Below are 16,615 nucleotides of genomic sequence, written 5' to 3' on the forward strand. Positions count from 1 at the left end.
CCACTGCTTATAGCCCTGCTCCTAATTATGCTTCAGCGTGTCCTTGACCCATTTCCTCTCCAAGACCCCTCTCGCTATGACAACAGAGGTCTACTACCATTATCTAGCGTTGACGGAGCATGGGTAGATGATGTCCATGCCAGGACTCTAGAAAATGACCTATGATTAGAGACTGGTCGACCACCTGATTTCTCATGGAATTTCCCCAGCTACTGATATGCAAAGTGTTATTTTAACAGCTGTTTAGATATTCTAATTACCCAAACATGTAAACACTGTGTAAACTGTTAAGACGCTCTCTATATTGCCCATATGCCTGCCATCGCAGACAGTGGGTGACTCTCACTGTCAAAAGAAAACATGTAACAATTTGACCAGAAGTGTTATCAAGAAACAGTATCGTCAAGACGGCAGCTGAGGTATTTTAACAACGCCAAAGTGCTGTGGCTACTCCTACGGGTCCTGCTATGTCCTGAACTTACAGTTAACGGATACTGGTTCCTGGAGTTGTCATCAAAAGCCTGGCAGGGGAAGGGACCCTGCATCTCCATTAGCAGTGGTTTCTCAAATTCGCTGCACGCAGGGCCACGCTACCGTCAACCCCGTTACCAGCTCTTCAACAGATCCCCACAACTCACCGAGATTCTGATTCAACAGATGTGGGGAAGGACCCAAGAATCTCGTAGACATGCCTACTTCTCTTAAGCTCTGCAGGACATTCTTATGTGCCATCAGGTTGAAAAACACCAGCGTAGCACCCTCCCCACCCCTGCTGAGACGCTATTTTCAGTGGCCCCCTTGTTGGTGAAAATGGTTGGCAATGCTTGAGAAACCATAATTACTGATGGAAGGATGTCATTTCTCTCAGCTATCTTTAGTCAGAAAAAAATGTGCAAATCACTAAGATCCAGCTCTCTCATTTTATAAATGAGAACTCTTGATTTTGCCCCTGAAACCTAGTTCTCCCCCACTCCTCCCACCAGCCTTCCTGACATCTATAAATGGATCAAACGCACTCATTAGTTTAAAAAAAATGGTGGGGGGGTGGGAATCAGCAAACTTGGAAATCATCCTTAATCATCACGTCCACAAGAGGCCTTCCCTGACTCATCTCTTGGTTTTGGTTATACGTAGCCGAAAGCTCAACTCAACTCACATAACAAGAAGTTATGAACAAGTCTGCAGGCAGGTGCTAAGGAGGCTTATTGCTATCAGTGTTCAGATGCAATTTTCCAGGCCTCTCCGGATTGCCCAGCTCGTTTTCAGCATCACTGTGGTAGTGAAATAACTATAACTACATTTCAGGTTTTAAATCTACATGTGACAGCCAGGAGAAAACTTTCTTAGGACCCCCAAGAAAATTTCTCTCCTCTTGCGTTGGCACAAACTGTCACATTCCCTGGGACCACGGGAGCCCCAGGCACAAACTCATCACGTGGCTTGGGCCTGTATCCTGGACAATGAATGGCATTTCTCACCTTGGGGCTGGGGCTGGGGCCAGCTTTCCCGTAGATTCTAGACTGACTGGCAGAGGAAGCGTTAACTAGAAAAATATAAGATTTTAAACAATAAAGAGACCTAGAGAATCTACCTACTGCACAACCCAACCTAGAGTAAGTTTTCTCTTACTCTCTCATAGCACCACATCCTTTTCCTTCACAGCCCTTTTTACAATTTGAAATTGGATACCTGTGGATATGTAGGTAACATTTCCGTAGTAGTTACCACATGACACTGTTCTGCATGCTTTGAATGGATTCACTTAATCCTCACAACAATGCTCTCATCCCCCCCCATATTACAGATGAGGGGTTCAAGATAAAGAGAGGTGCGAGAACTTGCCCAGGACCATGCAGCCCAGCCACAGTGGAGCTTTGGGTCCCTGAGATCTGACTACAGAGCCCAAGCACTTGGCAATTACATTATGTAGTTTTTACTTAGTTTTGCCTCGCTTCTCCACAAAACTCTAAGATCCATGAAGCAGAGAATGCACCTGTTTTACAAACCACTCCAGCGTGGTGTCTAGTACAATATCAGGCATACAGGAAACATTCCGTTCCTAGTAACTAAACAAATGAATAGACGGTTGAAGGAATAACTGAATGAATGAATGAATGAATGAGGTAATAAACAAAGGAACAACTAGAAAAACCAAGACCCAGATTAACACTGCACATATTATATGACTACTTATGGAAGACTGGGATCCAGAGCTTCAACTTCCTGTGTCGGGTCTGGCTTCTCCAGCTGAAAGCCTGTTATCTCTGTGTCACCTGATCACACCTGCATCATCAATAATAAATGGGACTTTTCTCCTTTGCAAATGAAAAATCGAGGAGGAGTTAGTCACTTCTTTTGAGATACATTATATATGAACATGTTCAAAAGAGAGAACAATATAAGAATGGGATTTTCCTGCATTTACGCTAACTGAAACAGACAAACGTTTCATTCATTGAGAAGAATCAAAATGGAAAATATGTACAAAGCCCTTTGCAGTAGCAGATACTGAGGAAATTTCATGAACATTTTTTTAAATCAACAATTTTTAGTAAACTCATCCGTTTAAAGTCTCCCCTTGATTTATGGAGATCTAAGTATACATAAAGTGTTGCTGTAATTCTCTTCCATGGTGGCAGCACGACATTTAAAAATAAATCATCTGGAAAATGTAAGCAGCTAAGAAAAAAATCACAGGTCATACATATGTCAGTTCCCACCATCAATGTCCAGAATTAATTCTGCTCTCCCAAGAGAAATCAGAGCAATATCATAGCAAACAAGGTTTCCAGAGAAACTATTAACTGGTATAATTACATGCACACAAAAGCTGTCAACCTGACTGGTTCCTAGGTAAATGGGTTAATGTATTATGACTCAAATCCAGTACTAACAAATATCAACTCCCATTCCCAGTATGTACAGTACAGCTTTTCTCCCCCGACAGAAGTGACTGGACAGATTGTTCTCCAGGCCAGGAGAAAAGAAAACCACCTCTGTAAATGGGCAAACTTGTTGGGAAACGATATTTACCTTTTGCCTTAATAAGCCGCTACATTTACTGTTTCAAATAATGTGCAATTAGCAATGTCCATGTCTTACAATGAACATACTAATGGAAAGCAGGTTTTTAAAAGTCATTCCAATCATGAATAAAGGACAAGGACAAACTCCAAAAGCTCACTTAGAAAACACATAGCTTCACCAATGGAGCAAAATGGAATCTCCTACCCCATGCAAGGCTTCAAAAGTTGAAGAAAATCTGGAGAGAAGTAATGCTCAAAGAAAGGCATGATGGGGACGCCTGGGTGGCTCAGTTGGTTAAGCAGCTGCCTTCGGCTCAGGTCATGATCCCAGCGTCCTGGGATCGAGTCCCACATCGGGATCCTTGCTCGTCAGGGAGCCTGCTTCTCCCTCTGCCTCTGCCTGCCATTCTGTCTGCCTGTGCTCGCTCTCTCTCCCTCTCTCTCTCTGACAAATAAATAAATAAAATCTTAAAAAAAAAAAAAAAAAAAAAAGAAAGGCATGATGGAAGATAAGGAAGGAGTGAGGAGGAAATGCCCCTTTTGAGGAAGAGGCCGAGTGCCTATATTTATAAAAGCTCATGACTGTGGCACTTTTTAATTTTTCCTGGAAAAATAAAGCCATCTTTCCTTGTGTTGTTCCTTTTAAAGTAGAACCCCAGGGGAACAGTGCAGAACAGGAATATCGTCCTACTGGTAGCTTGGTTCGTGCCCCAGGGGCCACTGAAAACTACAATCAACCTATCTAAGTGTCCTTATTATAAACATTACACAAAATGAATACAAGGTAATTACTCTCTCACAAGGGCACGCTGTTTAAGCAAATAAAGAAATCCAGAATACAATCCTACATCTTATTATCGGTCTATAGTTCACTATGGACATTGGCCCTGGTGTTTTCCTTTTTCATCCCTGGCCACACCCTGGTGATCTCCTCTCCAGCCCCTCATTTCCCTTTTTGATTAAAATAAAAAGTTCTGAATACCTTTTAGGCCTTCCCCACCCTTTCTAGAATCAGGCTTAAAAATCAGGATCTTGGAAATTGGTTAGATTTGGGAGTAAAAACTTACAGAAGCCATCCAAAGCATTGTGTAACTAAATAGTTTACCGGATGAGATCATACTTGCACCGAGAAGCCTAAATAACTGAACTGGACTGAAAATGAAGGATAATCCAATTACTGCAAGGATACTTTCACAATACCACTAGCTGATCACCTTCCAGATGCCCAAAGGCTCGACTCATGTCATTCAGAGAAAAGGCCATGAAGACGCGTGTTCTCCTGTCGGCAGCTTCAGTAAACTTCCCATGTTTTGGTAGAGAAAAAAGCAGACCAACTTAAATTAGTCTAGAAATCTTTTCTTTTCTTTTCTTTTCCAGAAATTACACAACATGTTTATTTTTTTTTAAATGCCCTCTTGGGGTGCCTGGGTGGCTCAGTGGGTTAAAGCCTCTGCCTTCAGCTTAGGTCATGATCTCAGGGTCCTGGGATAGAGCCCTACATCAGGCTCTCTGCTCAATGAGGAGTCTGCTTCCCCCCTCTCTCTGCATGCCTCTCTGCCTACTTGTGATTTCTGTCAAATAAATAAATAAAATATTTTTAAAATACGCCTTCTTTATAGCCCCACTTAATATTATAAGCAGGATGATGTCTCTAAAATTATAAATATTCATAACAAAAAATAAAACTGAGCAAACAATACAATTAACTCTTGCTAAAGTTAACAACTAAAGGTGGCAAATCTGGGAACACGTGCACATCCCGGCAAACAGATTTCAGTCTCTTGCCAGCAGATTTAAATTCCTTGAGGGCAGGTACTGATTTCTTAATTTCAATCTGTTGTAATGAATCTCTATTACAGAACTAGGTCCCAGGTGTACAACCATGAGCAGACAAGAGCTCTCTCCCTATGAAGTTTACCTAATATTCTAGAAATAGTGGGTGACATTCCCCTAGAATTTTTTAAAAATTAATTTTAGGGGTGCCTGGCTGGCTCGGTTGGTAAATCATGTAACTCTTGATCTCAGACTCATGAGCTCAAGCCCCACATCGGGTGTGGAGCCTACTTAAAAAACAATAATAATAATAATAATAATTTTAAATGTACTCGTGTCAGAAGGAAAACAGGGAGGGCTGAGATAGAAGTGAAAAACTGGGCTACCTGTCTACTTTAGATAGAGGGTCACCAGAGGCCAATCTGTGTAAGCAACATTTGTGATTTAGGCAAAGAACTGAGACCTGAGAAGAAGCCAATCTAGCAAGAATGGGGACCACACATGCAAAGGTTTTGAAGTGACCCTGGAGCTGGGCTTGTTTAAGGACAGCTGAAGTGTACAGCAGGGACTGGAGAGCAGCAGCAGTCCAAGCTGGACGGACCAACCCAAATGTAAGGGGAAATTTACATATTATTCAGAGTGCAAAGGGAACCTGGTCTGGTTTGTGTTTTATAAGCACACTCCTGGGGTTCCATGGAAGAAGGGTCTGACAGGAGGGCAAGAGCAGAGCAGGGAGAACAGCTGAGAGGGGAAAAGTCCCAGCAAGAGATCACAGGGGTTTTACCAGCATGGTGGCAGGTGTGGTGGAAAGATGTGACATGTTAAAACTAAGTTTTGGAGGCTGAATCAACAGGCCATCCCTCCAGAACTGTAACTGGGGAGTGAAAAGTAGGACTCCAATATAATTCCTTGGTTTACCAGCATTAGTAACTACATCTATAAGTGTAGGTATCAAGGAAGCATTTAGAAACTAAAAAAAAGCTTGAGTTTAGAGAAAAGAGCTAGGCTACCTTGATAAATGTGGGGGCCATCAATAACAATTTACAAAGTGGGTTTTAGAAAATGCATGGGGTTTGGAATCCCAGATCTGCTCCTTGATAGCTTGTGTCCTTAGGAAAATGATGGGCTTCATTTTCTCACCTATAAAACGGGGATTAAAAAAAGCCATTTTTAAAAATATTATCTAGAGCAGAAGTCAGCAAACTTAGTGAAGGGACAAATAATAAAGACTTTAAGCTTGGTGGCCATAGAGTGTCTGCCCAAAATACTCAAGACTGCCATGGAGCAGGAAACCGGCCACAGACAGTATGTAAACACGGGAGTAGAGCTGGTTAAAATGAAACTGTATTTTAAAAATAAAGGTCATAGTTTGCCAGCTGCTGGTTTAGAGCAGTAGTTGTCCAAGGTAATCCTGGACCAGGAGTATCAACATCACCTGGGAACCTGTCACAGACACAAACTCTGGACATCACCCAAGACTTTCACAACCAGCAGCTCTGGGGGTGGAGTCCAATGATCGGTCATTATTACAAACTTTCCAGGTAATGCATGTTAAAGTTTGAGAATCGCATGGGCAAGAAAATAAATGAATACATAGTGATTAGAACTAGTATCATTATTATTATTACTATTATAACTGGCTCCTAGAAGTTTAGAGTATAATTCCCAAAGACAGAAGCAAATGCTGGATTTTTATGGTATATCAAGCAAATGAGAGACAAACTGTTAGAATCTAAGGTAGGCTTATGTAAGACTACTTGAGAAATTGAAGATTGTTTTTTATACTCTTTATTCTAAAGAACTATATTTTCTCATATACTAATTAAGACATATTTTATTTAGTCTTATTCACAATCCACTAGTCAAAACATATAATACAATCTCAAATATATATATCTCCAATCTAACTTCTAAGAGAAACAGTTTTAGGGGTGCCTGGGTGGATCAGTCATTAAATGTCTGCCTCTAGCTCTGGTCGTGATCTCCAGGTCCTGGGATGGAGCCCCATGTTGGGCTCCCTGCTCAGCAGGGAGTGTGCTTCTCCCTCTGCCACCCACACTCCCGCTCATGCTTGTGTGCTCTCTCTCTTCTCTCCCTCTCAAATAAATAAAATCTTTTTTAAGAAATTAAAGAAAAAAAAAAGAGAAGCAGGTTTAATGCCAATTAACTAACTCCCAGATCCCTAACAGCATATTATTCTCTGTTGCTATGACTAGTCTCTATTGCTATGACTAACACACTGTACTTATACAAGCACAGAATTAGCAAAGTTGTCAAATGTCATTTATTATTTTAACAGAATAATCTGACCTCTGGAAAAGGTTTAGAATTAATGAGGAAGTTAAAATATAAAGGGTGGTGCCAAGAAACAGAAGGTAATACCATCCATTTTTACATTGTTTTTAATATTGGGATTAGAAACCAGAGATCTGCCTATTGAACATGCCTCAAATTAGATGAAAGAATTACAGATGAGCAGTGCCTGGCTGGCTCGGTTGGTAGAGCATGTGACTCTTGATCTTGGGGTTGTGAGTTTGAGCCTTATGTTGGGTCTAGGTTACTTAAAAAATAAACTTAAAAAAAAAAAAAGGAATTATGGATGAACATAGAGGAGTCATGCCCACCATTACTATTAGGCTATGTTCATGTCAACAGACCTTTGTAAAATTCCATATGAAAACTAAAATAAAATCAGTACACAAGCTTCATAGCTTTGGAAGAAGCCAACAAGAAAGGGCAAGGACCAGACAACAGATCATCTCTAGGAAGAGGGAAAACAAGCTTCCACAACTGGAAAAACAATTCAATCAAGCAGACAGCACGCAATATTTAAAGAGCTAGGCAACAGGCACTGGCTGGTCTTCACAGTGAGCAGTCAGCACAGAGTGAAAAGATATCCCGACAGGCACAGAGCATGCTCCCAGGGACCTAATGGGAAGAGAGATTTAGAAAACCAACCAGGAGGCCATCAGCTTAATTTTAGGTAAACTCACAAAAATCTCTCAGGCTGCCCAGCTAATGAGAATGAAGTGCCTGAAACCAGGGCAAGAGGTTAATTGAAAAAGCCAGGAGCCATCGAGGGCCCGAAAACAAATTTGCCTGTTGGCTTGTAAAAGGCCTAGATCATAAATGTATTTATCCACATTACATAATCTGCTCCTGGAAATGTTTATGAAGGTACAATGGTAAGATGCAAAAGAATGCCTGATTTGCCCAGAAGTACAGTTTGACTTAGAAACTAAAACTGAGGCCACCTGGGTGGCTCAGTGGGTTAAAGCCTCTGCCTTCAGCTCAGGTCATGATCCCAGGGTCCTGGGATCGAGTCCCGTATCGGGCTCCCTGCTCTGCAGGGAGCCTGCTTCCTCCTCTCTCTCTCTCTGCCTACTTATGATCTCTCTCTCTGTCAAATAAATAAATAAAATCTAAAAAAAAAAAGAAAAGAAAAGAAACTAAAACTAATAATGAACTCCTCCAAAGTGACATTGATAGTACAAAGTTCCATGGTTCTAACATTGAGAATTTTAGATATTCATGTAAAAATTCACAGCACTGTCAAAGTGGAAACTATTGAACTAGTTAAGGGCAGCCACAACGTAAAAGAACTGGAGCAGCAAATTTAGGCTTCTATATTTAGCCGGGAAAATCCCATTACTTGGAGATCCTCTTTCCAACCCAACCTCTTACAAGAAATAAAACTTGGAAGAGATCAGTAATTTAAAAAATAGTAACTCCCATATCTTCCTGGTGGGCCGCAGATACCAGTGTTAAGATGATCTGAAATTAAACCAACCAAAATTTTAATCCCACATTTTTTCCCTTTCTATCATGTGATTATAGATTATCAGGGATCCATTAAATAACATCTAAAAGTTTAAACCCAGAGTTTTCCAAACTTACAGATTGTTCAGTATCTTTTCAAAGGTAACTGAAGAAGCGGATATCGTTATTTCACTGTTAGTCTATTTAAATATGTTCACAAAAATCTAGATATAAACTTCATATGCTTATAGCATTAGTTTTCAAACAACTCTTAAGACAAAATCAATTTACAAAATAGCCACAAACACAAGTATAAAACCAGTATTATTTATACTAACATCCTAAATTCAATGTAAAAAAGATGTTATTTTCCCAAACAACAGGACTATGACACAGCATGGGAACAGCATGCCAGTGTCACTATGGTCCTTGTGATTTTTTTTCTAAACCACTTTTTTCTACTTGAACTCCTACAAAAGCATACATAAGCCCATCAAGTCATTGGGCTTTATTTTGACATCAAATTTTACATTTTCTTGGGGCGCCTGGGTGGCTCAGTCGTTTAAGCATCTGCCTTTGGCTCAGGTCGTGATCCCAGTGTCTTGGGATGGACACATCGAAATCCCTGCTCAGCAGAAAGCTGGCCTCTCTCTTTGCCTGACGCTCCCCCTGCTTGGGCTCACTCTCTCTCTCTCTGACAAATAAATAAAACCTTTAATTTAAAAAAAAAGCATCTGTCTTTGGCTCAGGTCAGGATCTCAGGGTCCCAGGATGGAGCCCCGAGTCCAGCTCTCTGCTCAGCATAGACTCTGCTTCTCCCTCTACCCCTCCCCCACACTGGTGTTTTTCCTCTCCACCCAAATAAATAAAATCTTTTTTAAAAATTTACATATTCTTTTGTCTTTAACTTAAGGTAACTATTTTTTTTTTAATATTTTATTTATTTATTTGACAGAGATCACAAGTAGGCAGAGAGGCAGACAGAGAGAGAGAGAGAGAGAGAAGCAGGCTCCCGGCCGAGCAGAGAGCCCGATGCGGGACTCGATCCCAGGACCCTGAGATCATGACCTGAGCCGAAGGCAGCGGCTTAACCCACTGAGCCACCCAGGCGCCCCAACTTAAGGTAACTATTATAGGACAACTTGGTTCCGGTACTTCTTGCTTGATCATATATATTTTATAATGATGGTAAGTGTGCTATTTTTATATCTTATAATTTTATACTTTATACAGTATAATTGTATAGTTTCATCTTATAATAAATAGTTTAATAGTTTATACCTCATACTTTCTAATACTTTATAGTGTTTATATACTTTATATATACTTGATATAATGCATAGTTGTACCTGTTCTTAAATACACATCCTAAAGCCTTATATTCTTTTCCAAACTTATTCTAAATTTTTATTCTAAACTGTACTTACAGAGGTTACAGAGAGACTGTCATAGTTTACTTCCCTGCCTTCCTAAGGGCACTACATAAGATACACCAGAGTTCAACTTCCCAGCCTAAGATATCATGTAGACCTTTTACTTCTCATTGAAACAAATATACAAAAATATATTTGTTATAATAAATATACATATATAGATATAACTATATCCAAGCATGTACGAAACATTATTATTTTACAAATTTAATGAGCATATTTAACTATGGATATTTTTAATACAAACATGGGGAAAAGTAGACAAATACTGCATAATCTCATTCACATATGGTACCTAAAAAGTCAAACTCATAAATGCACAGAGTAGAATTGCGGTTTCCAGGAGCAGGGAGATGGCAGAAATGGAAAGATGTTGGTCGAACGGTACCAACCGTCAGTTATGCAGGATGACTAAGCTCTGAAGATCTAATGAGCAGACAGCCCAGTGACTGTCATTAATAAAATACTACATTGTATACTTGAAATTTGCTAAGAGTAGATTTTAAGTTTTCTCAACACACACACAAAAGATAGCCATGGGAGCAATAATTATTCAGAACGGTCATCATCTTATTCACCAAAATGCCAACTCTTTATTTCTTTTTGTCTGATTTTTTGTTTTTAAGATTTATTTATTTTAGGGGATACAGAGTGCAAGTGGTGGGGAGGGGCAGAGGAGAGGGAGAAAGAGAATCCCAAGCAGACCCGTAGCCGAACAGAGTTCAAAGCGGTGCTGGAGCCCAGGACCCTGAGATCGTGACCTGAGCTGAAATCAAGAGTCAGACGTCCAACCAACTAAACCGCCCAGGCACCCCTGCTTGATTTTCTTAATAGCCAGTGTACCAAACATGCAGAATGCTGTTATTTCTCTGGATGCAAATAAATAAATCTTTATTTTTTGCAAAATCTTATCATAACCTTACATTGCGACGTACTCTTAAGAAACTGTTTATTCCATCTGCAAAACTTAAAACTTTGGCTTGAAAGGTAAAGTTTTCATTCAACATATGGATAGTCCTAGGATGACCAGCAGAATAACGTCTATCTAGGGAAGATGTGCAAAGCCATTTAGCTAGAAATTGAAGATTTTCTTAAAAAATCTTCTGTAGTCAGATATGACTCCTCCTCACACTCACCTTGAACTTCTAAGTCTGAGAACTGCAAAAATAACTAAGGGGATAGAAGTGGTCATATAACCCAACAAATGAATAAATCATTGAGGGCAGTGGATCTCAATTTGTGGTCCCCAGACCAGTAGACTGAGCATCATCATTGGGGGAGCTTGTTAACATCAGAAATGGGGGGGTAGTCATGTGTTTTAACAAGCAGGTAATTCTGATACATACTCAAGTTTGAGAACCAGAACTCTGGCTTATGATAAACAAGCCCAGATAACTGAACAGTCTCAGTCTTCACTATAACTAACACTACCTCACAATTGGGAGGCTCTGGGCACACATTTTTTACCTTTCCCCCAGATATCAAGGTCAAGATTCTACCATGGTGTAGAGTCAGGGCAAATCAACCTCCAACTCAAATCAGGACAGGGGGGTTTGGGGGACGACAAAAAAGCAACTATAGCAAACATGAAGGGAGAGATCTGTCTAGAATGGCACAGACTATTCCAGAAGCAGAAAGAGAAACATGAAAACTTTCAGATTTCCATTTCTTTAGTTTCCTGACTAGTATAGCCCCATTAGCAATGAGTAAGAACTTCTGAGAAACGATCCCTTTTGAAAGCTATCAACAGAACTAAATTGAAAATTGGTTACCTGAATAAAGCTCAGAAAATACTAAATATTTTAAGAGGAACAAAAAAACATTATAAATTTAGAGAATTTTGAGCTCAAATAAACTGGTGTCAAGTTCATCTTTAAGAATTTTAAGAACACAATTTATAAAATCTCTTTGAAATTACATTCTTGCAAGCATCAAGAAATACATAAACAAAATCAGCAAAAATCATAGTAATCATGTTTTTGTTTTTTAAATGATTGCTCATTCTGTAATTTTGAAATATAATTTTCATGCAGTCTCATGCAAATGATAATGAACACCTTTAATCTCTAACAATATTTATAAACACTAACAACTCTTGCTTTTTTTTAATATGGTAAAATAGACATAACTTGGAATAATTTCTGCTTTTCATTTGGGAAATTGAGATAATGCTACACAGTCTCTTTCTGAAAGTAGATAAAGATAAAAATTTGAAAAATATAAGTGACCTACCCTAGATCTTAGATAGAGAATCAGATATTCTTGGTTCCTCAACCAGTTTTAAGTCTATAATTCAATTTATGCCAGTGGTTTTTTTTTTAAATTATGTACAGTTAAGTACTTTTACTAATTCAAATATCCAAGTTTAGCTGAAATGTACTAAGCCTGACATTCCTCCTGTGCAGGACCACACAGGCTTGAATAAATGGGAACCACTCCGCACAGGCATCTATTTGATCTGGAACTGGTTCGTTTGCTCCTGACCCCCATCTCTCTTTGCACCTGGGACAAACAGCTCCTCATTAGGCCATTCTGGCTGAGAGCTCCTTTAGGCCCACATGCTTAAGTTGACTCTGACCCACCCATAGAGGAGACGGGAATCCAGAGGGCACATCACCATGACAACTCCCCACAACAGACCCAAGCCACTAGCACAGTGCTCCCATCTTAGAGGCTACCTGTAGATCCACCCCCCAAAAGAGATGAGCAGGTACTCTGCAAAACCTTATCATTTCTTATGTGGAAACTAGCCTTCTCAGTGGCTAGGTATGAACACAAACTTTTCCATTTAGCTGTGGTCACCGCATTTCCTGGTTTGCCCTACACAGTCCGGGTTTATCCTTGTTATGTCTGTGTAATTAGCGGTGCCCCTGTTCTCAATAAAAATTGCCCTAGATTAGAGGTGCCTGGGTGGCTGGCTCAGTCAGTTAAGCCTCTGACTCTTGATTCTGGCTCAGGTCGTGATCTCAGGGTCCCGAAATCAAGCACCAGGTTGGGCTCCACTCTCAGTGGAGAGCCTGCTTAAATTTTCTCTCTCTCCTCCCTCACACGTACTCTTTCTCTCTCTCTCAAATAAATAAATCTTTAAAAAAGATCATCTTAGATGATTCATTGAACAATTCATTAAACATCCTAGATTCATTAAACAATGAATTATATGGCCATCCTACACAAAGGCCGATTTCAGCAAAGGGACAGGCATGAGAGACAAACCAGAGGCAAAGTTATTCATGGATGTTTGCCGGCCTACTCCTCTAGGCTACTTTCCATACTTTATTCAGTGACTGGAGACGCTTTTAACAATGATCTTAAAGTCCAACTAAATAATTCTCAGGGACAAAGCAGACAGTAGGTCTTTTTCCTTCTGATTTCAAAGGTGCCTAGAACCATCCAGAGCCTACTCTGGGGGTATGAAGCATACCCCTAGATGGTAACAGTGTGAGGAATCCATCCCTTTAACCAGTTCAGCTGTAGAAACATCACTTTTGAGAATATTACTTATAAATTCTTCCCCCAAAATGGCCCTATGCCTACTATGAGAGCCATACTAAGTGAATCCAGATGCCCAAACGAAAAAGTGGCAAAAAGCAACAGAGCCTGATGACTGCACTCGTCCTTTCAACAAATATTTATGAAAAACAACGTGGCAGCCTTTACATCTCTGAAGCCAAACCTCAGATGTGTTTTGTTTGGTCCAGATAGGAATCTCAAATGTTTAAAATATTTGCTAATACTTTAAAATATGGAGTCATACAAAAAATCCAGACTTCCACTCTTAGGAAACCAGAAGCTCTGACAACACCAGACTTGTATCTTGTTAATGCAATTTGCAACTGGTGCTGAGTAACTCCCTGAGAAATGAGCATCACTCATGGTCCTTGGTCCTTACTCAATCTCCACCTCACTCAACCAGATCCCATGCATTTGAGTTTGCAACCCTGCTATATGGCTGGAGATAATCCTTCATGGAACAACATCTGGCCTTTCAATTTAAGGATCCTCTACCAGGGATTCTCTAGGTTCAGAGTAAACTGGAATCCATATCTTTAGACCAAAGACTCAACAGGGAAATGACAATAAACAGGAAAAGTTAGGGGTTTTTTTTCTCTTTTATCAAACGGCCATATGGTTGCCAGTGTTCCTACAGGATCAAAAGGAAGAAATGAGCCTAAGCCTGTTGTTATTTGTAAAATAATAGCACATTCAGCCTCAAACACCTAAATACATAATTAAGGTAAAGAAAAGGGGGAGGGCATGTTTTTAATTGATCCTCTAACAACAAATCTGGGAAGGACTCAACAGCCACTGTCAAGAATTCTAAGTGCTTCCACCCTAAAGAAACTTTGACCATTAATGACATTAGCCATGATGTATCAGATCTGAAGAAAATAATTTTAACATAAGCTACCCAAAATCATAAAACATTCCTTACAGTCCTGGGAAAATGCAATTTCTTCCTCCTTACAGAGAGAACCAAAAAAAAAAAAAAACTTAATACAACAAAATTAGTGATAATTTTCAGATATAAAGAATATACTGCACTCCCATTTCAACAGAGGTAAAATCTAAAAATAAGCTTTGAACAAATAAGCACAAAGTGAAATGCATTTTAATCATGGATTTAAATGTTGAGATCATTTGTAAAAAGGTATTTTACCAGCGGTCATATAAGTTAAAACTGTTCTCTTCATACTGGGAGTTCTGAATGTTAAGGTATTAATCTAGCTTACAAAATAATTGATGAAATCTAAGACAATGAGCTTTTATTTTCTTCAATTCAGCTACAAGCCTTTTGTGAAAAACTCTTTCAATGACAGATACTAAAATAATGAATTAAGAAAAAAAGCCTATTTGCAGGATGTTTTTCTGCCTTGACTACTATTAATTTCCCAGCTACCCAAGGAACAGCCACATGTTGCAACTGAGACTTTGTTTACATATAGAGAACATTATTTTTCTGAAGAATCTAAAGCACTTTGCAAACATTAAAGAGCTGTTTTTAGAATAGCACTTCAGGGGCTTAGCACATGATAAAAACTCCTTACACTTTTATTTTAAAACGAGTTTTCAAAGACTTAATCACTGTTACAAAGTTTTTTTTAGATTCCTCCAACCATTGGTAAAGGGGCTTGCCTGTTTTTAAGGAAGTAAAAATGCACTGTTTGGTAACAGACACCTCAATTTAGTAGACTTTGGATAAATATTAGAAAATAGATCTTGGCCTCTTTTACGAAATGGCTTTTTAAATCACCCAAGCTGGTATCTGTCTCCAATTAGTGCGTTTAAAAAAAAAAAAAAAAAGGCAAACGAAACAAAAAGTTTTCTTTCCACTCAAAATCTAAACTCAGATTCCTACTTGGTGACATCGTTGTCGACTAACTTTTCCCTAAACTCCACTCCCAAATAGCCTCACAGCTCCCAGACACGCAGGTGCTGCCGTTACTAGGACTCGACGTTCCACTTGGGTTAAGGTGCAACACTCCACCAAGGCCGAGAGTGAGTGCAGGCCCTCGAGGACCCCAACTCTCCAGTGCCTGCTCTCACGCACACGTACAGACGCAAACCAAGGCCAAGGCCAGGCTTCCCTGCTCCAGGCACACCTCCCCAGACGCGCGCTGCTCGCCGCGTCCTCCTGGGGCGCACCCGCTCCTCCACCAACCCGGGACCACTCTTCGCCTCCCTCCCTCTCTCCGGCTCCCGCTGGGCGTCCTGCCACCCCGCCCACCCCCGAACACTAGCTCCAACACTCCTGGTCCCCCGGACGCCAGGAGTGGACGCTGGAGCGCGCCACGTGGAGGGCGCGCGCTAGCAGCGCGACCACAGTCGGTCAGCCCTTCCTCAGGGGTCCCAGTGCCTCCAGCCCCGCGACTCCTCACCAAGGCGCCGGACCCTCCCCCGCGCCTCGAGCCGCCGTCTTGCCTGATTGGGGTCTGTGGCGCGGAAAACGTGGCAGGCCATCTGGGACTCGGGGTCGTCGGGCTGCGCCTTGATCAGGTAGGCAAAGTAGGTGAGATCGTGGCTGTTGTGAATGAAGCGCGAGATGTGCTGTGCCTTGTGCTCGAAGATGAACACCGCGGGGTTGGGCTGCGCCGCCGCGGGGCCAACGCCCCCCGCGGCGCCAACGCCTGGTGCCGGGACACAGCGCAGGAAGGGCGCGCTCAGCACCAGGAGCACCTCGCGGGCGGCCGGCGCCCCGCAGCCGCCCGCCTCCGGCTTCTGGCTGCGCCGGCGGATCTCAGCCATGAGCCAGGGCAGCATGGGCAGCGTGGTCCTGCGGTCCAGGCACGACCCCCCCACGTACCACAGCCGAAACCGTTTGTCGCCCGGCTTCCCGGGGCCCGGCTGCGCAGGGGCGCCCGGCTCGGGCTCCAGAGGGTGCGGGAACGGCTCATCCTGAATGCAGCTGGGGGGCTCCATAACTCGCGCTTCACGAAGGCACCGAGGCGGCCGGGTTAGGCGCGCCGCGCCCCCGACTGCCGCGCTGAAGGCGCCGCCGAAACCGTGCCAACTGCCGCACCCGGCCCCCGCGCCCTCTCTGGCACGGCAAGACCACGAACTCCGCGCTTCAGCGGCCCTGCCCCATGCGGTACTCCCCCGGCGCGGCCCGCAGGCTCGGGCGGCGGG

The 16,615-nt window shown here is 41.7% G+C and overlaps 1 protein-coding gene across 4 annotated transcripts in view; it reads right to left on the bottom strand.

Moving 5' to 3' along the window:
- LOC111146968 (TBC1 domain family member 4) overlaps nt 1–16,408 on the bottom strand; it is a 187,544-nt gene extending 171,136 nt beyond the window's left edge. For all 4 annotated transcript variants that reach the window (XM_022502750.1, XM_022502748.1, XM_022502747.1 and 1 more), the window contains exon 1: nt 15,911–16,408. In XM_022502750.1, coding sequence (XP_022358458.1) covers nt 15,911–16,408 — 498 coding nt within the window. The remainder of the gene's footprint in view (nt 1–15,910) is intronic.
- Between the last annotated feature and the right edge of the window lie 207 nt (nt 16,409–16,615).

The sequence above is a fragment of the Enhydra lutris genome, unplaced genomic scaffold (assembly GCF_002288905.1).
Source record: "Enhydra lutris kenyoni isolate GAN:26980312 unplaced genomic scaffold, ASM228890v2 scaffoldscaffold15, whole genome shotgun sequence".
NCBI lineage: Eukaryota > Metazoa > Chordata > Mammalia > Carnivora > Mustelidae > Enhydra > Enhydra lutris.